Source organism: Xiphophorus hellerii, chromosome 17 (genome assembly GCF_003331165.1).
Source record: "Xiphophorus hellerii strain 12219 chromosome 17, Xiphophorus_hellerii-4.1, whole genome shotgun sequence".
In the NCBI taxonomy this organism is placed as follows: Eukaryota; Metazoa; Chordata; class Actinopteri; order Cyprinodontiformes; family Poeciliidae; genus Xiphophorus; species Xiphophorus hellerii.
The window spans coordinates 20,816,899-20,840,139 of record NC_045688.1 but is presented as its reverse complement, the minus strand read 5'-3'; the positions used below and the strand labels follow the sequence as shown (position 1 = coordinate 20,840,139).

The 23,241-nt window shown below is 37.6% G+C and overlaps 1 protein-coding gene across 2 annotated transcripts in view; it reads left to right on the top strand.

Moving 5' to 3' along the window:
- tmpoa (thymopoietin a) overlaps positions 1-17,263 on the top strand; it is a 37,815-nt gene extending 20,552 nt beyond the window's left edge. Inside the window, exons 2-6 of one of the 2 annotated variants that reach the window (XM_032588969.1) lie at positions 6,457-6,574; positions 9,182-9,316; positions 10,112-10,233; positions 11,614-11,708; positions 15,680-17,263. In XM_032588969.1, the coding sequence (XP_032444860.1) occupies positions 6,457-6,574; positions 9,182-9,316; positions 10,112-10,233; positions 11,614-11,708; positions 15,680-16,079 (870 nt within the window). In that variant the 3' untranslated portion in view covers positions 16,080-17,263. Of the gene's footprint in view, positions 1-6,456; positions 6,575-9,181; positions 9,317-10,108; positions 10,234-11,613; positions 11,709-15,679 lie in introns of both variants that reach the window. The other variant, XM_032588968.1, reaches the window with a different exon arrangement.
- Positions 17,264-23,241: the final 5,978 nt, after the last annotated feature.

Genomic DNA, 23,241 nt, shown 5'->3' with positions numbered 1-23,241 from the left:
CGAACTTCAGAGCGAGCTGGTTAAGATACGGGACAAGTGTGAGGACATGGAGGGGAGGATGAGGCGCGGAAATATCTGTATAGTTGGCGTTGAGGAACAGCCGAACTCCGCCAATCCTAAAGAGGTTTCAAAAATGATCAGAGAAGCGCTCCAGATGGACCGGGATGTAAAAGTCGATCGTTCACACCGAACAGCTGCTCTGACAAAACCAAGAGACGGAGAAAGACCCTGTGTGATCATCGCCAAGCTGCATTATGATGGAGACGCCGCTGACATCCTGAGAAGAGCCAGGGACAAAGCCCCGCTGACCTACCAGGGTAAAAGGATTGCCATCTTCCCGGATTACACCACCAGTGTCGCCAAGGCGCGCGCCGCCTTCTCCGATGCACGGAAAGCTTTACGGGGACGGAGCGATGTGCGCTTCGGATTACTTTATCCAGCAAGACTCAAAATCACATACAAAGAGGACAGTAAGGAGTTTCGGGATCCCGTGAAGGCCATGGACTACATACGGAAGACCATCCCCGCTGCAATAACGGGAACTGAAACTGCTTAAATACTAACTGTGTTTATGTTCGGCAATGCCACTTATCTAAACTGGTACGTTTGAAAGGTGCGTAACATTGTCACTTCTAACCTTGTTAAATTACTAAGTTATAATTAGTCATAATTAAGTTGTATTAATATTACTAGTAGATTTTACGTTGTGGTTAAAGTACACATACTTATGCTCTCCTGCAGGAGCCTGAACTTCCACACTCTTAATTTCTTTTTGTTGTTTTTGCACACATCCAACCCTTTTTCGGTTGTGTTTGTTGCCGCTTTTTATAGTGGCTAGGGACTTAAACCCACTACCTTGCATTATGTTAGCAATGCACATTTTTAATTGTGCTTTCTGTGTTTTGATCCTTCTGTTCCCCGAGGATCCTTTTGCATCTAAAAAAGCAGAGCATTTGAATCTTAGTTTTGACAATATTGTACAGCAAAGCCTTACTATTTTTAGTTTATTGCATCATCTTGGTGTTCAGCGTCCATGTTACTCAAGTTTGGTTCCATCCTTCAAATGGCCATCTCTGCCTCCAACACAATACTATCACATATATATTTTTAAATTAACTCAGTTATGAGTACACTAACAGTAATAAGTTATAATGTGAAGGGTTTGCATAGTCCAATCAAAAGAAAAAAAAGTATTGCTGCAACTCAGACAATCAAAATGTCAAGTAGCACTACTACAAGAAACACACCTATCAGATGTAGAACATACAAAATTAAATAAGTCTTGGGCTGATAAAGTTTACTATTCATCACATTGCTCTGGTAGGAAAAGGGGTGTTGCTATATTAATACATAGGCAAATTAACTTTACTGAAACGTTAGTACATAAGGACAAGGAGGGTAGATTTATATTGGTAAATGGGATAATTGATGGAACATCAGTGTCCTTTGTAAATGTCTATGCCCCTAATGAAGATGTACCAGGGTTTATTAAGTCAGTTTTCAATATGATTGCAGAATATAGCTCTGGTCTACTGATTATGGGGGGGGGGATTTTAATTGTGTAATGTCAAATATAGATAGGCACCCAGCCTCTCGAACCCCCATATCTAAGATGGGTAAAATGCTTAAAAATATGTCTGTGGAAGCTGGATTAGTGGATGTATGGCGATCCAAATTCCCAAAGGACAGAAATTTCACATTTTACTCAAACCGACATGCATCTTACTCACGAGTAGATTACTTTTTTACTGCCAAGGCCGAGCTACACAGAATTGAGGATATCACAATATTGCCCATCACAATCTCTGACCACTCACCTGTTATTCTCAAGTGGAATATAGGATTGACACCATCATTTAAGCAATGGAGACTTAATGCCTCCCTTCTTAATGACAAAGAATTTGTTGAATTTGTTAAATTAGACCTCAAAAATTATTTGGACATAAACAATACCCCTGAAACATCTCCTATTATGTTGTGGGACTGTGCAAAGGCCTATTTAAGAGGTAGCATCATCTCCTACACGACAGCAAAAAAAAGACAAAAGGCAGCCAAACAGAAATATTTAGAAGATAGAATTCGGGAACTGGATCTTCAACATAAAAAGACTAGAGCATCCAGGATTCTGAATGATTTGAATACGTCACGCAGAGAGCTCCAAGATTTACTTTCAGAAAAGATAGAAGGTAACCTTCGTTTTGCCAAGCAACAGTATTATGAAAATGGAAATAGAGCGAGCAGACTATCGGCCTTCCGACTTAAAAAACAACAGTCCTCAAATGTAGTTCAAAAGCTGAAATCGGGCAATAAATCCATCTTAAAACCAAAAGATATTGCTGAAACATTTGCAGAATTTTACAAGGTTTTATACCGAGACACTGACACTTGCGGTGATGAGAGTAAGATAGCAGACTACTTACAAAATATAAATATTTCTGAATTATCCGATATTGTAGCTAAACAATTAGATAAGCCAATTCAAGAAGAAGAAATTAAAAACGTTATCTCATCCCTTAAAAATAATAAGAGTCCTGGTCCCGATGGTTTCATAAATGAATTCTATAAATGTTTCATAGACATCATTACTCCACTTTTATTGGAAGCATACCACTTTTCTTTAGAAACTAAAACAATGGCGCCATCCTGGTCTGATGCCACAATAGTTGTTTTGCATAAAGAAGGTAAGGATCCCACTGACTGCACGTCATATAGACCATTATCGATGCTTAATGGGGACGTACGCATTCTAACTGGTATTCTGGCGAGACGATTAGATGTCATAATAAATCAAATCATACATCCAGATCAAACCGGATTTATTGTCGGGAGGCACTATGGAAATAATCTGCGTCGTTTATTAAATATCATGTCTCACCAAAAAGAAAAGAAAGCTATGACAGCTGTAATATCTTTAGATGCCCAAAAGGCTTTTGATCTCGTGTCATGGAAATACCTTACTCAAGCATTAAAGAGATTTAAATTTGGGCCCAAGTTTATAGATTGGATACATACATTATATTCATCCCCACAAGCGGCTGTAGGAGTTAATGGTTTCAGGTCGGCAAGTTTCAAACTGGAGCGCGGATGCAGACAGGGCTGTCCTTTGTCACCTCTTTTGTTTGCAATTAGTATCGAGCCATTAGCCCAGCTTATTAGGGACAATAATGAAATTAAAGGGATTTTGATTGGCACAGAGGAACATAAAATATCTCTTTACGCAGATGATGTACTTCTGTATCTGTCTGATCCTACATCATCAATACCACGTCTGAGGGAAATGATTTCTGTTTATGGACATTTTTCTGGTTATAAAATAAATGTTGATAAGACAGAGGCAATGGATGTCAATAGCAATATTCCACTGGGGGTTAAACAACAGAGCAGCTTTATGTGGCCAAGGGAGGGCATTAAATACCTAGGCATCAATATTCCTCTCTCATTAAATGATTTGTATCATGCCAATTACAGCAAAACACTGGATATAATTAAAAATGACCTAGAGCGATGGTCAGCATTGCCTTTGTCCCTCCTCGGTCGCATTGAAATCATTCGTATGAATCTGTTACCCAGATTATTGTATTTATTCCAGATGTTACCAGTTGGCATACCAAAGTCCATGTTTGTTGAATTGGATAAAATTATATCAAAATTCATATGGCAAAGCAAGTGCCCTCGCATAAAATATAAAACACTACAAAGAAGTAAGACGGAAGGGGGCCTCAATCTTCCTGTTTTGAAATACTATTTCTGGGCAGCTCAGTTAAAGCCTTTAATTTCATGGATCCAACAGGATTCTCAAACAAGATGGCTGAGCATTGAGCAAGCAAAGTGCTCAGTACCATTAAAGGTATTGCTATTTTTAGATATTCCAGTAAAGGATCTGCCATTGTGGACTAAAACCACACTTAACATTTGGAACAAAGTGCGAATTTCTTTCAAGCTACCAAGAGGTTTATCAATATTAACAAGCATTGGACATATTAAATCTTTCACACCCAATTTCTTAGACAAAAAGTTTTCTAAATGGGCTGAACAGGGGCTTACATTTCTTCATCAGTTGATCGACAGGAACAACCTTATGTCATTTGAAGAGTTATGTAGGAATTTTCATCTCCAGAAAAGTGATTTCTTTAGATATTTACAGTTGCGCTCTTTTTTGTCTGCACACAGGGACTGGGAAAGAGTACTAAATCCCACACCAATAGAAAACCTCCTAATCCATTACCAGAAAGGGGGAGGAGATAAAAAATTGATAACAAAGTTATATAATGTATTTCTGTCAATGAACCTTAACGAACCCACTTGGACAAAACAAAGATGGGAGGCAGAGACGGCCAAAAGAATCTCTGATGAAAAATGGGAGGAAGTCTGGACTGAGGCACATCGAGTTACAAACTCAAATACGTGGCGGGAATATAAATGGAAAATTAGTAGCAGATATTTCGGGACCCCAGATGTAGTTTCCAAGATGGATCCTAAAGTACCAAGCTTGTGTTGGAGAAACTGTGGCTCAGCGGTCCCCAATCATACACACATTTTTTGGTCATGCCCCAAACTTCAAAACTTTTGGGATGAGGTGTACAGGGCTATAAACCAAATCTTCCCTGAAGTTATACCAAAGGATGTTACAGTTGCGTTACTTGGTATTATACCAGATGGTTTGCAAGGACGGGCCAAAGTATATCTGTTAAATGTCCTTTTTACAGCAGCCCTGAAATGCATTACAATCAGGTGGATGCAGTTGGAGCCACCTGCCTATGACTTATGGATTCAAAAAGTAAGAGAATTGTATAAAATGGAACAGATAACCTACTCATTAAGACTTCAAAAAACCACTTTTAGCCAGCAGGGGGCAGCAGAAGCTCTGTTGATGTAAATAAGCCTAACAAGTTTGTCTCTTGGCATATGGTGTTTAGCTATCCTGCCCAAAATGTATCCTTATTTTAATGTTGTGTGGTGAGGAGTCTACAAATGTGATGCTGAGGTTGAAAGATATCATGCCAAGATGTTTATTTTATGGAAAACTTCATACTGTCAACACTTGTGTTATGTACCATTGATGTATGGCTGTATTATTGCTCTGTAAAAATAATAAAAATGTAAGCTCTAAAAAAAAAAAAAAACTTATTCAAGATTTCAGTAATGTCATTCTAACTGGTCAGCATGTTAAAGATATCTAAAATGCAGGAAATGTTTAGATTAAAATTTTTTAAAGATATTTCTAATATATTTGGAGATATCTTAAAAGGAATTTTGACTAGGTAGGTTTTGCCTACTCATTATTTGCTTTCAGTATATCTGAAATGTAATTTGCACTAATTGAATCTTATAGACTCCTATCTAAAATACATTGACGGTATCTTGTATCATGGTGTCATTCAATCTTTAATTAGAATTACGACTGGTTAAAACAAAAAGGGGGATCTTAAATTGACTTTATGACATGACATGCACGTGGGAAGGCAAAGGGAACATTTTTTTTTCAAATACAGAACAATCACAGATCCTATTACAACTGCTAAAGCAAGCCTCTTTACTGAGGAAATTCTTTGTGCATGTGGTTAAAAGTTAAAGACCAGCTTTATGTTGGATTTTATTTGCAATGTGTTGTGTAACCTAGTGTTTACATGCCAGTGCGATTACAGAGGGAATGCACCAGTGAGTAAGAATCCCAAAAAGTCATTCTGGACATTTCTCAGATGTCTATCTGTAGAGTTGGATTCTTCTGCCATACGTCCTATTTTATGTCCCACTATTGTGAAAGAAGCCTACTGTAAAATATGAAGAATATGTAATGGCAATAATGAAAATATTTTCCATCTTTGTGACAACGAACTACACAGTCCATTGTTACTCTGCCAAGCAGTTCAGTGTAAAACCACAAGTCCTGGCATGCTGCACATTTGACTACTCTCTATAAGGTGATAATAAAGAGAAATATGACTTCATTGGAGCTGGGTGTGGCTGCAGAGGAGGGAGCACACAGTTTCACTCTAGAAAAGACTGATGTGATGATGAAACATCCAGGTTAAATTGCCCTTAGGAAGAACATCTGGTTTTACACTCTCCGCCCATTTCACACATAGAGAACCACAGCTTCACTCCTCATTGACGCAGAGCATTTCCTCTTCGGCTTTCCTCACATTCCTGGTGGTTAGCCACACTTCACTGAGTTACAGTCAGTGTTTTAGTGCTTCTGCAGATTTTGCTTCTCTTTTTCGGCACATCCCATCAAACAGATTGTGGCATTTGGTTCAGCTAAAGCAAGGTTTTCTTTTGCAACCATATTGGAATATTTATTTCAAAATATCAGAATGTTTTTGGATGATTTGCAACAATAGTTGTTGTTTCAATCATGCCATTCAGGGAGGCTGATGAAGTGACTTGTGAATGAAAATAAACTTGTGCCAGGATTGCATTAAGTTTGAGTTTTAACTGTCTACTTTTGTGCCACAGAAAGCCACCAGGAAATCAAACAAACATCATCTGGAGCAAGTTGACATCACATCACTTACTGATGAGAGCCTGAGGGACGAATTGCAAAAGCATGGAATGAAAGTGGGGCCAATTGTAGGTGAGTGCTTCTTCCAGCTGCACTTTGCACAGAACAACATGTCTGTTGTGGGTGATGCACTGTCCCCACAGATGACGAGTCAAAACATAATTGATTCTTGATATACACTATATTACCAAAAGTATTTACTCACTCATCCAAATTATCAGAATTAATCACTTCAATTACTTCCATGGTCACAGTCAGTTGCTAATCTCAATGAAGTGTGAATATTATTATGTGCAAAATAACTGATTGGATGGGAAACATATGTGAATATGATTTTTCAAGTCATGTCCAAGAATAAAAAAAAACAGGAGTCTCGTTTATAAAGGCTTGCATAGGATTCATCCTAAAAGTGTACATACATCCGAAAGAGAAAAATGGCATACGGCGAAAAAAAATTCTGATTTATTAAACCTTGTGTAGTATGCAGTATGCAATTTTTCTTTATAAATGACAGCTGAACCTAAAAATTTTGTACAAGGTCGCTCCTCAGGTTCTACAACAGACATACATTCAACCATAAATGGTCAATGCATAGCACCTTGTGAATGCCAGTGCTTATTTAAATGACCCAGCTGATAAATGTTATCAATGGCAACTACGGGGAAAAAAGCAGAAAGCAGAAAGCAATGTGAGGAATTGGGGAAGTGTGGGAATTGAAAGCATTGTTTTTGTAGCCACAGTCATGTGATTCAAGTTTACACACCCTTAATGGGAGGGACGCCTGATATTAAAGCACACCTTCTCTGAGATCTGGAGATTTGGAAACGGGATTAGCCACTGCCCCCTGCGGGTTATAGTGAAATAGTGCATCAGTACATGAGGCCCCACTTTCTGCGCTCAGTGTAACTTTTACAAAATAATCAAACCGTATTTTATTTTGGCGGGTCAAACTGACAGCACACTTTAAGTTCCGAGTGAGAGGTGAACACGGATCTGCTCCATTGCTGTTGCTGCTGTGGCTAGCTGCTTGTGTTGGTGTTAGGGTTAACTCTTGGGTGTTATCAGGGTCTATTTATTTATTTATTTGTTATTGTTGTCTTCCTGTTGTGTTTATTGTTTATACTTATAGGAAAATATTAATAATATTATTATTATTGAATACCTCCCTAAATATATGCAAAAATCTAAGTTTGAATACAATAACTTAAACTTACTAGCTGTCTTTTGGTGTTTTAGTCACACATACGGGCTCCTCAGCCGAACCTTTCTGACTGCCTATTACCATGTTTGGACATAGTCAGGCGCCTAGCCTTAATTAGCGTTACATCAGCACTGGCTGTGACACCATAAACTCATGTAGAGACTAGCATTGTTCCTTAAAGTGGCTTCAGAGTTAACTTTCAGTATCATTAATTGAAACACATAGCAGTCTGCAGTCTGCTAATTCACGCTGTTAGGAGATGGTTGCCAGGAACCCCAGAACAGCTGTATTTGAACAGGATCGATGTGGTTCCGGTGGCAACATTCTAGGTGTGTTTTTGATGAGGGAATAACATTATAACATGATGTAAAGCTCAAAAGTTGATTTTTACAGGATCAACAGGATCAATATCCCCAGGATATTGTCCCTTTATAGGTACATTGGTCTTGTGCTGGTTGAAGGGAGAATAAATAAATCTGGTCTATCAGTACTTTTTGTTGTCCACCTTAGTTTTACTTTTGAACTTGGTGTATGCCAAGCTTACCCAAAATTAGCAAACCGTCAACTTCTTTTTCTAAAAGCCGTTTTCGCTGATGCGTTTAACTGTCTGACCCAATGACAGCCTGTCAACAGATTGATGTTACATCTTTAGGACGTTCAAACCAAACTGAAGTGACAGAGTGGTGGCTTTTCAGACCTGGAAAATCCAGAACGGATCAACATTCATCGTCTTTTCTGGATCAGGATCTGGGTCCAGAAATAGAATGCTTGTGGGCTCAAATGGTGGCCTGTGCCACCATTTGAGGGCCACTGCTCCAGGGAGTCTTGAGTCAGCCATCAGCCAGTCATCATCATGAGCCAGAAGATCTTGGTGATTCCTGAAAACTCGTTCCTTCCTGATTCTTCCATTTACAATGGTTCCCATCAGCACCAATGCATTCATTGCGCAACATTACACAACATTACACACAGATGTATTTAAGTGTTTACATCACGTGAACGCTTCACACCTTGTCATATTTTGTGCTTAATTTGTGGTATAAAATAAAAGAAAACTGGGGTACGTCTCACCCTGGAGAATAGGATTGTGAGAAAACACTTAAATATTTTGTGGACTTTGGTTTAGGTTTGAAACTGCTTTACAGACTTCTTTTAGTCATTTGAAAGTTCATGTATATTTATGGCTCACGAGTACAGGCATATACACAGGTACTGTGTTTATAAATCAGAATATTTGCTTGGAAACGACATTTGCAAGTTTTAGGCCCCATTTTGTACATATGCAAGCTTTGCAAATGAGACCCCCAGACTTTGACTATGTCCATTTAGCATTGAACATGCTTTCATATAGCCCATTGCAGCTCTTACTTGTTTTTCTGCTGAAAGTTGAAGCTCCTCTCACACTTTTCATCTTTGTGTGGCTTCTATAGGACAATCCTGGTTTTACCATGCATTTCTTTCCATGTTGTTCTATCCAGACTCAACTCGTGAACTGTATCAGAAGAAGTTACAGAAGTTATTGGATGACGGTCCTGCACAACCGTTTCCCACAGAAATACAGATCAACCACAATGGCAACTCTGAGTCTGAAATCTACAGCGACACAGAGGACGGTATAAACATATGAACTCATTGTACATGAATCAGGGATCACAGCATTCTTGTAAATTTGCATGTTCTCACTTCTGAGGGCCTTCTAGTGGTTTCCCTTTTCAGAATGAAGATCTCTATCCAGGCACAAAATCGTATTGATTTGTTGAATCTAAAGATGTTTTGATCCGATTATGTGACCGGAAATCAGGCCTGATCACGTAGTTTCAGACTTGATTGGAATCGGGCATTACATCCTGATCAGGGATAGGATGTATATGAATATTTATTCTCAACACAAATGGGAACATAACAGTATCTATCAGTAGTACTGATGGAAGTGGGAGGCAGGGACGCATGGGTTTGTATTTCAAGAGTAGGCAAAGAATAAAACAAAAAATAAGAGACCTACTGTATCTCTTTCTTTGCGCTACCTAATTTTCTAAAGGTAATTTTGAATTATCGGATCGGGACTCTGTATCGGCCGATAGTCAAAATCAAAGGATTCGGACTGAAGGGACAAAAAACCCAATTGGGATATTCCTAGTTGGATCCATACTTCAAAATCAAAAAAACAAAACATTCACAATCACAGTAACGGTGACAATTGGCTTTGTTGTTATAGCTTGAGTCGTGTCTAGTGGTTCTGTACAGTTAGACTGAGTCTGCCTTTAGAAGTCAAATAATATAAATCAAATCAAATTGGGCCTGTGGAAGATTGACACAGACCTAAATCTTTTGTCTGTCGCAAAGGAAGGACACACATGTGCTGGCTGTTGTGGGTCAGTTGTAATGGACTTTATTGTGTATTGCAGTAGTGATGGCAGTACCAGAACCTGTGATTGAACCTGAACCAGTTCCAGTGGTGGAGACACAAGTGAGGAGCAGAGGGAAGTCCCCAGCTAGCAGTCATACCACCAGCAGCAGCAAGAACCAGGCGGTAAGAAGATGGTTCAGAAATCTGACTCTGCTTAACCGAACAGCTGCTGTACCAGGGAATACCTATGATTACTCAATAGTCCTGCTTTCTCCACTGCTGCCGACTGGTGTCTTAGGCTACATTCACACTGCAGCCTGAAGTGGCCCAAATCTGATTTGTTTGTTTGCTTTTATGCAACCTGTATCTGATCTTTTCATGACAGTCTTGCATCACAACACAGACCCAACTTTGACAAATGCTACCCAGGCCACTTGAAAATCTGATTAGTTTCTGATCTTTTCAAATGTGACCTGTGTCTGTACGGCCAGGTTGCATTCCAACCTGAACGTCATTCATACTCGACAAACATCTCTTTCTACAGCGGGACAATAGAGAACAAACTGCCCATCAGCATCTCTGTATAGTTTGGAGTATGTAACACATGGAGAGAGCGGTGAGGACAGCTGAGAAAGTCATTGGTACTGAGCTCCCTTCCATCCTTGACACCACTCACAGTTGCTGCCTGTCCAGGGCTCGGCCAATCACAAAGACCCTTCAATCCTCACCATGGTCTGTCCTCTGGGCAGCTTCAAACACAGAACAACCAGATTCCATGACAGCTTCATCCCTAATGCAATAACACTACTAAATTCCCATTAGTCTTTTTTGTATATGTTTATATTGATGCTTTTTATCATTACTTATTTATTTTATTATTATTAGAGCCTTGCAATGAAAGTTTGCTCAATGTGTACATTATAAATATACAACTAAATGACAAAGTGTGTATGTCTAAAAAAATCATTAAAATTCAGGTACATCCCAACTAGTCCTAGTTATCAAACAGTGCATTAAGCTCAGTTGAGTATTGAAAGTAGATTAAAAAGTTTCTATCTAATGAAACTCAGTAGAGCATGGAGTCATTAATATCAGCATTCACTTACCCTGGACCAGCATGTAGTGACAATCACTTGCATTGTGTTGTTGACTTTACAACAATTCCTCATACCAAAAATGCATGTAGTGACAGTGGAGAAGAAAAACGGCTCTTTAAAATGAAGAAACCTCCAGCAGAACCAGAATCTGGCACAGTAAAAACAGCCATCTGCTACAACCAACTGGGAGTTTGAGAAGACACAAAAGGAAAAGGATTTCAGAAATTAAATAACATTATTTTATTGCTGTCAAATTAATTCAATTTTTTATTTATTTTTTCTTGATTACAGGATACAATAAAGTTTATCAAGCCATGACTTTAAAGCAGGGATATGTACCAAACCATGATCATTGTGTATTGTTAGAACTCTGCTGTGTGCCAATGTGACTGTAGAGACAGATGTGACAGTCATAAAACCTGCTGACATCCACTGTTCAAATGAATTTTGCTCTGTCTCTGTGCAGGTTGAGAAAATCACTGCCAATGATCAGACGCTGAAAGTGGAGAAAGATGTTCTGAAGGAGCTTTTTCCTGATATAAACAGTCCAACAGGAATCGGGTAACCAGAGGTCTCATTTCTAAAACAATTCAAGTTATCTATGCTTTGTGTCTGTACTTCCAAAACTGAAAATGACCAACACCCAAATAACTCCAGACTTATAAAACTGTGTGCATGCACCCCAGACAGCTACACTTCCACGTTACACCACACGAGGTCCAGCCTCAAGTTCTGCCCTCTAAATGCACACATTCAACCATTAATGGTCAATGCAAAGTACTTCAGTAATATTAAACTAACTCATTTACATACACCTCATCAATGTTATTTAAGAATCAAAAATAGCAACTACAAAGAAAAGAGTACCGGGATGTAATGGATCTATGTGTCTCACCAACACATAGATACATTTACATTTACATGCAGTTTTGTATGCAATATGTACAAGCTAATATGCTTCTTCGAAAGTTCTCTATATGCTTATTCCATGTCAAAACTGCACTCTTTAAAGCATATTTTACTCCTATGTTTACTGGCCAGCTGTGGCGGCATTACAGGAAAAGCAGCATGCATAATCTCCAGGTCAATGATGGCATGAGGATGCTGCTGAAGGGGCAGCAATGGAGTAGTGCCAGTCAGATTATTGTAAATGTCAGTGTATCAACCTGTGCTGCTATGTTTGAAAACCTTATGTACAGTATAGGTTAACCCGATCTGTAAACGGCATCATTCAGACTTTGACCAATCCTGTTCAAAGCTCAGTTTGGTTCTTCTATAGTTTGTGGAATCGTTGGTGCTTTAGTTTATATGGCAGTGGATGAAAATGTTATTTTTATTGTCTTTTCGTTATTGTTCTGTCTGTTTTCGTTTATGATGGACCTTATATGTGTCTGTGTGGCTTGATTAATAATTGAATATGTACTGTATATGAGGTTTATGATTTCATTATTGTTAATGAAATATATTCACTTTTCAATGAGACATGAGTTTACCTGGATACACTGACTGTGTTGAGCACTTTGAATTGACCTGTTGCTGAAATGTACAAATAAGCGACTTGATTTGGTTATGAACTGAAAGCTGCATGTCTGTGAGATTTGGAGCCATTTCCGTCTAAGCATCCTGTCATCGCCCCTCTGAGCAGGGCTGGCTAAAATCAGCACCAGTGGCGTATCTAGGCGTGTTTTAGTGGTGCTTTAGCACCCCCAAAACTGTATCTCAGCACCCCTGAATCAGGTTGCCACCCTTCCCGTAAAATGCGTCCCGTATTGAACCGATAACTGTCCGATAGAAACGCCTATCATACACACATCAACACTAAGTTTAACAATAATGACCAAAATAAAACACAGGAAATATTAAGGTCAGCTAAATTGTCATGGCGGGAGCTAAAGGACCCCAGAACGCTACGGACCGACGCTGAATATCACCGTTGCCTAGAGACGGACACTACGCAGCCGCGGTCAGCTGCTATCAACTCGCATCTTTTTTAAAACGTCCTCAACCCGATTCCATGTCCTTAGAAGCAAAAACGCTTTCAAAAATACAGACGTGAGTGAAAAGACGCGCATTATAAGCTGAACAATTTCAGAGAGGATGAATATTGTGTACATCTGTCGACAAAACAAATGTGTCCATTGTGGCGCAGTGTGCTGCTGTATGATAGAGAGAATGGATCAGGAGAGGAACTGCAGACCCGTTAGAACCTAAAGAACCAGAAATCGTCTCTTCATCCTCAATCATCTCCTGAGGCTGATATGGTACAGAACATTTAGTTATGATTGATTCAGTTTCTTATTGTGATTTTAGCTGACTATTGTGGTTTGATTCTTTGCTTAGGATGTTGAGTTTGGATGATATTTAATAAATAATAGCATTAGCCAAAACAAGTGGCCATTTAAAGAACAAATCATACTAATAGATTAACAGTAAATACATAAATATTTCCTACATTACATTACTTTCTGTGTGTTTTATTCAAAAATGTTGATATATTATCAATAATTGTCCATTGGTCATTTAATGTATTATTTCACAAATATTTTATTAATGTGGTTTACCAGTTTGGATAATCTCACCACCTATCAATGAAGAAAAAACATGCTAAGCAAAAATACACCAGACCTGCAGGCCAGGGCCGGTTCTAGATGGGGGCTAAGAGGGGTTCTAATGAAATTATACTAAATAAATGTCTTTTTTAAATATTCAGTGGTAGATATTTTTTCTTCACAATTTTCTTTTTAAGGTATTATTAAAAATACATTAAAATTATTTTTTATAAAAATTAATTTAATGAATTAAAAATGATGGTACTGCTCTTTTAGCTGCTGCATGGAGATAGAATCACACTTTCCATCTACTAAATCAGGATCTGCAACCTGAATCTCTGGAGACACAAGTGGCTCTTTGGTTCACAATATTAAATGATGAAATATTGCTCTGTGTTTGTTTAATTCTTTTTTAAGTGTCTCCATAAAAACACTGTCTGCATGGGCCCCTGTGGTAAATTTGGTCTAGAACCAGCCTCTAAAGAAAACAGTAAAGACCATCATATAGATTTTTTTTAACCAGCTATAAAGGGTCAGACTTGTATCATCAGCACCTTTATTTAGATGGCAATTTGCAATGCAAAATATTATGCTTAGTGATTTTTTGCAATGGGCAATGCAGTACTTAATTAATTTACAATTATTTTTATATTTATGAATGAAATTGTGTACAGTATTGGCTTTATTTATTTGAAGAGTATTTTGTAGTTCAGTACAAAATTGTGTATATGTGCAAAATATTTGGATAAATAATGAGTTAGTCTGATCCTGGTCCTTAACCTTGTTAATTACTCTTATTGGTCTTTTTTGAAGTTTGATTAGTGACTGTTGTGTTTTGTAATTCATTTCCCAAACCTCTCTGGAGTCACTTAAATAAGATAAAACTAAAGAACAGCCCAGAATGTTTGGGTTGGGCTGTTTCTGTGGGAACAGAAAGGTGTTTGGTATTGAAACTATGATTGTCTCACTTCATAAACTGTGAACTAAAATATTAAAACCTTGACTCATAATGTCTACTTTTCCATAGATGGACATATAACGTTCAGATAAAAATAATGGTAATACAATTTCTAAGTATGATTTTGAAATAAAGTTCAGATTAATGACTCATTTTCACTAGTCATTAACCTGAACTTCTACCTTGATAATAAACTGGTTTTAGGTTTATTAACCCTATAAATTTAGTAAAATGTTCTTCAAATGACTTTAAATGCATAGTTTTAAGTAGATTTTATTTTCATTTCTGGGAGAGCAGACCACACTAGGACTGAGTCACTCCACAGCTGCTTGTGTCTCATTAATGTTAGCAGATGTTGGCAGGTATGATGTGGTCTAGAGATTCTGTTTCAAACTGAGTTCATACAGCTCTGGAAAAAATTTAAAGTTTCTCTGATTTTACTCTTTATAAGTACATATATGTTTGAGTAAAATGAACATTGTTCTTTTGTTCTGTGAATTACTGACATGTCTCTTAATTTTGTTTGTGAATGTATGTACAGTATATAATCAGTTAGATTTAGAAAACCGCACCAACGAATATCTCCTCATGGGTCTTAGCCCTGCTGGGGGCTAAGCACCCCTAAAGGTCAGATCCTAGAATCACCCCTGATCAGCACAACAGGTTAGTGAAAGAAAAGCTGTTCGCTCAGGTCTTCATCTTTGCTTCTCTGCTCTGCTACAAATGTGCCAAAGTCAGGTACATAGACCCAGTTCCCTTTACACATTTATTTTAGGTTTGGGACTTTGAACCAATAACAGCAAAGCAGTCAGAGGTTAATATATTAATTTTCTGATTGATTTTCATTTTACTAGTATGATTTTTTTGTTATCAAATGTCAGCTGATCTAATTCTTCTTGATACAGGTGTAATCTTAGTTACACCTTTAAGTGGTGAGAGTTGCAGTGTAGCTCCAAGCAACACTTTATTAGGCCTGATTCATGTTTTTTTATGACAATCTTGACTCTGATCTCTATTTATCACAGTGCCAGCTGCCGAAAGCCCATCCGAGGAGCAGCTGGACGCCCGCTAATCTCCAGTGACTTATGGAGTGATGAGAATTCCTGTCTGTCTCCAAAAACGACAAAGACTAGCAGCTACTCCTACACAGGGAACCATGCAGTCAACAGAGTGTCCAGTTTGAATCCCTCCACCTCCTTCACATCTTTTAGCTCCTCTAGTTCCTCCTCCTCCAAGCTTTCTGCTACAGCTCCATCTGCAGGTCCAAACAGAGCAGTGCGGCGCAGCATGACTTTATGGAAAAAACTGGCCCTGGTTGCTGTTTTGGCCACATTTGTGATTTTTGTTTACCTGGCGATGGAGACCAACTCTGTCAGCCCATTTCAAGCCTCAGACTCAAAATCAGTTGCAAGTGGAACACCATAAAGAGTGCATATATAGTTTGGAGGGGCCTAGTCTCTGACAATGCCTCTACTTCATTTTTAAGGTGTGAATCTGCAGTGTAGCCAGTTTTTCTTACCTCAAGATTACCTGATGTCAAATTCTATTTTTTAAGGAAGTGTCTTTCTTCCCTAATCAGTCTCAAGTAAAGGTCTAAGAAGTGATGTTTGCCCCAAAGGATTACTTTGAGCAGCTGTGAAAGGATTGACTTTTCTCTTGCTGTGTTGGTCTATTCTTGACCCTGGACTTCTACCAGAATTACCCACTGATCATTTTTTAGAAGAATAAACAAGAAGAACTTTCTTCTTAAGATGTTTAAAAAAAATCATCTTAACATCATCAGTTTGGTGTTTAGTTTTGTAATGAAATGTGTGTTTCCCATCTGTTAGCCTTCTCAGGCTTAAAGGTAAAGCTTAGTTTTTTGTACTTGGACCATCTTTGTTGATGAGAGGATGGCTTGTAAACAAAATCCAGAGGCTTTTAAAACTTCAATTCTTGATATATTTTCTTGAGGCTTCTTGTAAAACATAATTGAATTCCTTTATTTCATTCTTATGTAGTCATATTTCTCTCTAAATAAACTTTAGTGTTTCAGTTTGCTCATTATGCCATTTTTGATCCTCCTGTTAGAAATTGTGGCATTTATCACTTTATGTTTTGTGCTCTCTTGAATAGTTGTTTCTATAGACACCAGCTTTCTGTTTTTAGTAACAACATCCACAATGGCCACAAGGCTAGACAGGGAAAGGTATGAACGCACCATCAGAACATTTTACAATGGATTAAACAAGATGAGAGATACTTGATCTAAAGTAGAATTCAACCTCTCAACAAGTTTGCAGAGCAAAAACAACCCAGATAGGAAAATGAGTGAATCAACATTGAAACAAAGTTGGGCAGAAACATTGGATCCATATTGAAGCCTGACATTAAAACGATACTGAAAGTGGTCGGTGACTTGCATGTTGAATCAACGTTGGGGTTTCAACCATAACTGACATTATATCAATGTTGATTCAACCATCATCTGAATGTGGATCTGCATGCATATTTGTGTTGATTTTATATTGAATCAATGTTTGGAATTAATGTTGACTCGTACATTTTTTGGCCTGATAAGCCTACATCATAACATACCATTAAAAGTTTCTTCACTGCTGTTAAACACACAATTTTGTTTGCAGATGTCGTTCAAAACTATCTAGCATTACCATATTTTCAAAGATGTTTGTACACAAACTTAAAGATGACATGAAATTAATATTACAATTTATTTAGGAAAATGGGCATAGATCTGTAAACATATTTGACTCCGGTTTGAGGACAGGAGTCAAATATGGGAGGGGGCTCAGTAGTACTTACATAATCAACCCTAACCCTTGAAATGCAGATAAGTCATGAAATGGTGGTCAAAGGTCACATCACCTCCATCCTTCCCCCTTCACTTCAGAGGAGGTAAAACTTTTTTTGTATAATAGTGCAACAGCAACTTGCTTTTGAATGTGGGAAAACCCAAAGAACTGGTGATCGACTTCAAAAGGAAACGCCATGTCCACACCCTGTTCAACATCCAGAACACTGCTGTGGAGATTGTCACACACCTAATGTTCCACAGGGTCCACATAGCAGACACTCTTACCTGGTTGCTGCACACCAACTTCACTGTCAAAAGGGCCTTCTTCTTCTTCTTCTTCTTCTTCTTCTTTAGATTTTAACGGCAGCTTGCATCCAATTATGTTGCACTACTGCCCTCTATTGACTCCTACCACCTACTCCTCAAAGACTCTTAAAAATCCCAGTGTTTTTTAAAAAACGAAAAATCTTCTTTTTCCCCTCAATACTATTCAGCTGATCGATCACCTTCTCAAATTTCAATTCCCTACTAACACCTAGTTCTGTTTTTAATAATCTTCTTTGACTTGCGTATTTCCTACATTTAATCAAAACATGTTCCACTGTTTCTATTTCATCACACCATCTACATAAACCAGTAAGGTGTTTCCCCATCTTAAAAAGAGTTCCGTTTAGGAAACTATGCCCAGTTCGTATTCTATTTATAATTATCTCTTCCCTCCTGTTTAATCCGCTGATCCTTTCTACATCTACTGTTTTTTGTATTCTAAATAAATGTCTTCCTTTTATTTCATTTACCCACCTATCTTCCCATATCTTCTTACTTTCTTTCCAAATTATACTTTTACCTTCAGATTTAGATAACTTTATTTGCATATCAATATCTTCTTTTTTAATTGTCTCCTTAGCCAGCCTGTCCGCTCTTTCATTCCCCATAATACCTACATGAGCAGGAGTCCAGAATAATACAACTTTTTTATTTTGTTCACATATCCTATGATGAACCGCCATAATCTCATATAAAATATTTTGATGATTTTTTGTACGTCCCTTTCCGATACTCATCAACGCAGATAGAGAGTCACTACAAACTATTATTTTATTCCTATCAGTTTCCTCCACCCATTCTAAAGCTACTAAAATAGCACCTAGTTCTACTGCGAATACACTCAAATAATCAGATGTTCTTTTTGAAATACTAATCTTTAATTCAGGAATCACTACAGCTATACTGGTTGCTTCACTTTTAGGGTCTTTCGACCCATCCGTATAAATTTGCAAATATTCATTATATTTATTCTGCAGTTGATTATAAAATTCTTGGCAAGTATCTAATGTTTTCCTTTTCCTAATATTTGTTAGTGTTCTGTCTACATTAATATATTTCCAAATCCATGTCGGTCTCAAAGGCCACAATACAGTTGGACTAAATTCCTTATAGTATACATTAAAAATTTTCGCTCTATCATCCCCAACCCACCCAAAGCTATCAATTTGTTTCTTTCCTCTTTCCCAACACTCTCCTAATAATTTCTTAACTGGGTGATCTGCATTATGTCCTTTTAAACTTATCCAATAATTGACCATTAGCTGCTGTCTTCTAATGCATAATGGCATTTCTCCTGACTCTACTTGTAATGCACATATTGGTGTTGATTTAACTGCCCCTAAACATATTCTCAGTGCTCTGGCTTGAATAACATCTAACTTTTTTAACCTAGTTTTAGCTGCTGATCCATACACCACACTCCCATAATCTATTCTTGATCTAATTAGAGACACATATATATTTCTAAGGGAATCGAAATTTGCACCCCATGTCAACCCAGCTAAACACCTCATAATGTTTAGAACCTTTTTATTCTTCTCCATAATATGTTCTATATGATTTCCCCAAGTTAGTTTCTTATCAAAAACTACTCCCAAAAAACGAAACCAATCAACCCTTTCTAACTCTTTCCCATATAAACACAACTTTTTATCAACCCCTATTTTTTTATTTGTGAAAAACATTACTTTTGTCTTTTCAATTGAAAATTTAAAACCCCACTTTACTCCCCACTTACTCACTTTATCTATACCTTCCTGTATTTTAACAATAAGATGGTCCACATTTCTTCCCTTTTTCCATAATGCTCCATCATCAGCAAAAAGTGACTTACCAAAACCGATGGATAATTCTTTAAAAATATCGTTGATCATAACTGAAAATAATGTTGGACTTACCACACTTCCTTGAGGGGTTCCATTTTCTATTTTACATATTTCCGAAAACTGACATCCTATTTTAACTTGAATATTTCTATCCCTTAAAAAATCCCATAACCAATTAAACATATTACCTCCTATACCTATCTGATGTAATTTAATCATTAGCCCTTCCCTCCATAACATATCATATGCTTTCTCCACATCAAAAAACACAGCAACAACAGTTTCTTTATTAATCTGAGCTTTTCTAATATCATCCTCTAAACATAAAATAGGATCCATTGTTCCTCTCCCTCTACGAAAACCACTCTGATAAGGAGCAATTAAATGTTTTGACTCCAAATATTGTGTCAATCTCTCATTCACCATCCTTTCCATCAGTTTACACAGATTAGATGTTAAAGCTATTGGTCTGTAATTTACAGGGTTACTCTGATCTTTCCCAGGTTTCTTCAACGGAATAATAATAGCTTCTTTCCACTTACAAGGCAGTCTCCCCTCCTTCCAAATCTTATTGAATAAAATTAATAATTTATTTAAAACTTCCTCACTTACATGTTTTAGCATAATATAACACACCTCATCCTTACCTGGAGCACTATTCCTAGTTCTATCCAAAGCTCTTTTTAGCTCTCCAATAGAGAAAGGATAATTCATCAGATCATTATTATTCTCCTTTCTTCTTAAGATTCCATCATATTCCTTTTTAGTTCTCTCTCTTCCCTCCATTTCATTAGCTAATAAATTTTTACCACTATGTATCTCCACAAATGTTCTCACTAACATATCAGCCTTTTCCTTGTCAGTTACAGCTACTATATCATTTTTATTTAGTATAGGATAACTCCATTCCCTTCTATCTCCTCCCATTTTTTTGATCATCCCCCAAACATCCCCTAGTTTTGTACTACTGCCAATTGTATCACAGAAACCTCTCCAGTATTCTCTTTTTGTGCTCCTTATTGTTCTCCTGACTTTTGCTTGTGACTTTTTATATTCAATTAAATGTTGAAAATTATGAGACCTTTTAACCAATTTAAATGCTTTATTTCTTTCTCTAACTGCTTTCCTACACTCTTCATTCCACCATGGAACTAACTTTCTCCTATTTTTCCCTGATGTTTTTGGAATAGCCTCCTCTGCAGCAACTAAAATACCCTGACTAATCACTCGGTTCATACTTTCAATACTCTGATCATTTTGAACATTTAAAATTTTCCTATCACATAGGTTATAAAATTCCTCCCAATTTGCTTTCTCAAATATCCACTTTCCTCCTATCATTTCAGGCCTATGCACCTGGCCCATCCTTACTTTGCTGATTATAATGTAGTGATCACTACCAAATGACTTATTTTAACTTGCCAATCACATAGTGGAGCTAAACAGCTAGAAACAAATGTCAGATCTAGTACAGATTCCTTACCTGAATTTATATCAATTCTTGTCTTCTTTCCATTATTCAAGCAAACCAAATTATTACTATCTAGAAATTCTTCTAAAATGTTCCCATTATAATCTATTTTTTCACTACCCCATAATGAATGATGTGCATTAAAATCTCCACACCAAATAACATTTCCTTTCATATCCATCTCTTCAAGTTTATTTACCTCAAGCTTTTTACAAGGATTGTAAAAATTTAGAACCAACAGTACCTTCTCTTCCACCCATATTTCAGTTGCAACATACTCCAAGTCTCCTTTTCTTCCAATAACTTTATACGGAATACCTTCTTTAATCAGAGAAAGACACCCTCCTCCATTTCCTTCTTCTCTATCATATCTAACTGCAATATATCCATCCAATTTGAAATCCAAAAAAGGCCTCAGCCAAGTTTCCTGTATACAAATTACATCAGGTTTTTCTTTTAATTCGTAAATAAACTGTTTAAAATCTAGCCCATTTGACAGAAGACTCCTCGCATTCCATTGTAATATTGAGACTATCCTTCTTGACTTGCCTGACTACACAGTTCTCCCCTTATGTCCTCCCACCGAATATTCTTTAAGTCTAAACTATGGCATGCTGCCTTTACAATAATCTGAATCCTTTCCGTTTTTGATTTCACATCCGATGTTGCATTTATAACTCCTGCAATAAAAGTCACCATTTTCTTTTTTTCCTCTTCAATTTTCTTTTCAACCATTTCCATAATTTTTGAAATTACTTGCTTTTCTCCTGTTAGAGATTTCCCAGTTTGTTTCTCTTTCTCAACTACTTTACACGCCTCTGCATACGTTACTTTCTGCGTAACTTTTGTTTTCTGTATCATTGATTGTCGTTTCATTACCTCGCATCCCCAAAAAGCGACACTATGCTCTCCTCCACAACTACAGCACTTTGGTTTAACTCCAACTCCACATTTACCATATTCATGGTCTCCAGAACAACGGGCACATCTCCTTTTTCCTTTACACATTTTTGCAATATGGCCAAATTCCTGACAGTTGAAGCACCTCACTGGTTTGGGCACATATTCCCTGACACTAAATCTTATCAAGCCAAAGAAAACCTCCCTTGGCATTTCTTTTGTTTCAAACTCCAGCAACACAGTTTCTGTTTCAATCTTCTCTGTACCCCTTGTCATTCTTCGTGCTCCTTTTACTTCCTTGTTTCTTTCTTTCAGATTTTCAACTAAATCCTTCATGTCAACACTTAACGGCACTCCTGTTATGATTCCTTTGCTTTCATTATTTCTTTTTTCACCCACTTTAACAACTGCTCTAATTTTGACTTTACACACCCATCCAAGCTTTTTTGCCTTTTCAACCTGACCTTCAGAATTACAGCCAATCAAAAGATTTCCATCTCTCAGTACTTTAGCATGTTTAATTTCCCCAACATGTGTCTTAAGTGCTTTTGTTAGTTTAAGTGGATCAATCTTCTTGACTCCTTCTCCTTCATCAAATCTTATTATAATGTTCAGATTTTGTCTTTTTTGTTCTTCTTTTCCTTCCTCAATTCCTTCAGTATCAGTGTCTTCAGTGCTTTCCTCATTTCCTTTTTTCCTCTTTCTTTCAGCAGCTCGCTGCTTCTTTCCACCCTTTCCCACCAATTCCCACTCTTTATCTTCATTCCGACCACTCCTTCCTTCCTCGTCACTACACTCCATACTATTACAGTCACTTCTTTCCAAATCCAACGTCGTCATGTTCCGACTTAAGTCGCATTTAACACCGAAGTTCAGCGAATCAGTCCTCCTCCTCCCGTCCTCAAAAGGGCCTTTCCTGTGCAGACACTTAAGAGAGCACACCTCAGCCCACCAATAGGAGAGAGAACAATCAATGACAACGGAGAGAGGGGACCTTGGCGATTCTTGTTGCCCTCGCAGGTAGCGTTGTTTTGCCAGATCCCCAGTGGGTGGCAGTGTGACCCCAACCATTTTACACATATGGTATACATATGTATGAATGTGCTTTTGTGTGTGTGTGACTATTTTTTGGAACAACCGACATAGATTCAGGACACCCCCAATTTTTATGACTTTTTTTTTTCTTTGCATTTTGTACCTGGATTATAAGAGACTAACTTTGCTGGGACATAAGCCAAAGTGCAAAGCCAATCAGTTTGAAAGTCATTC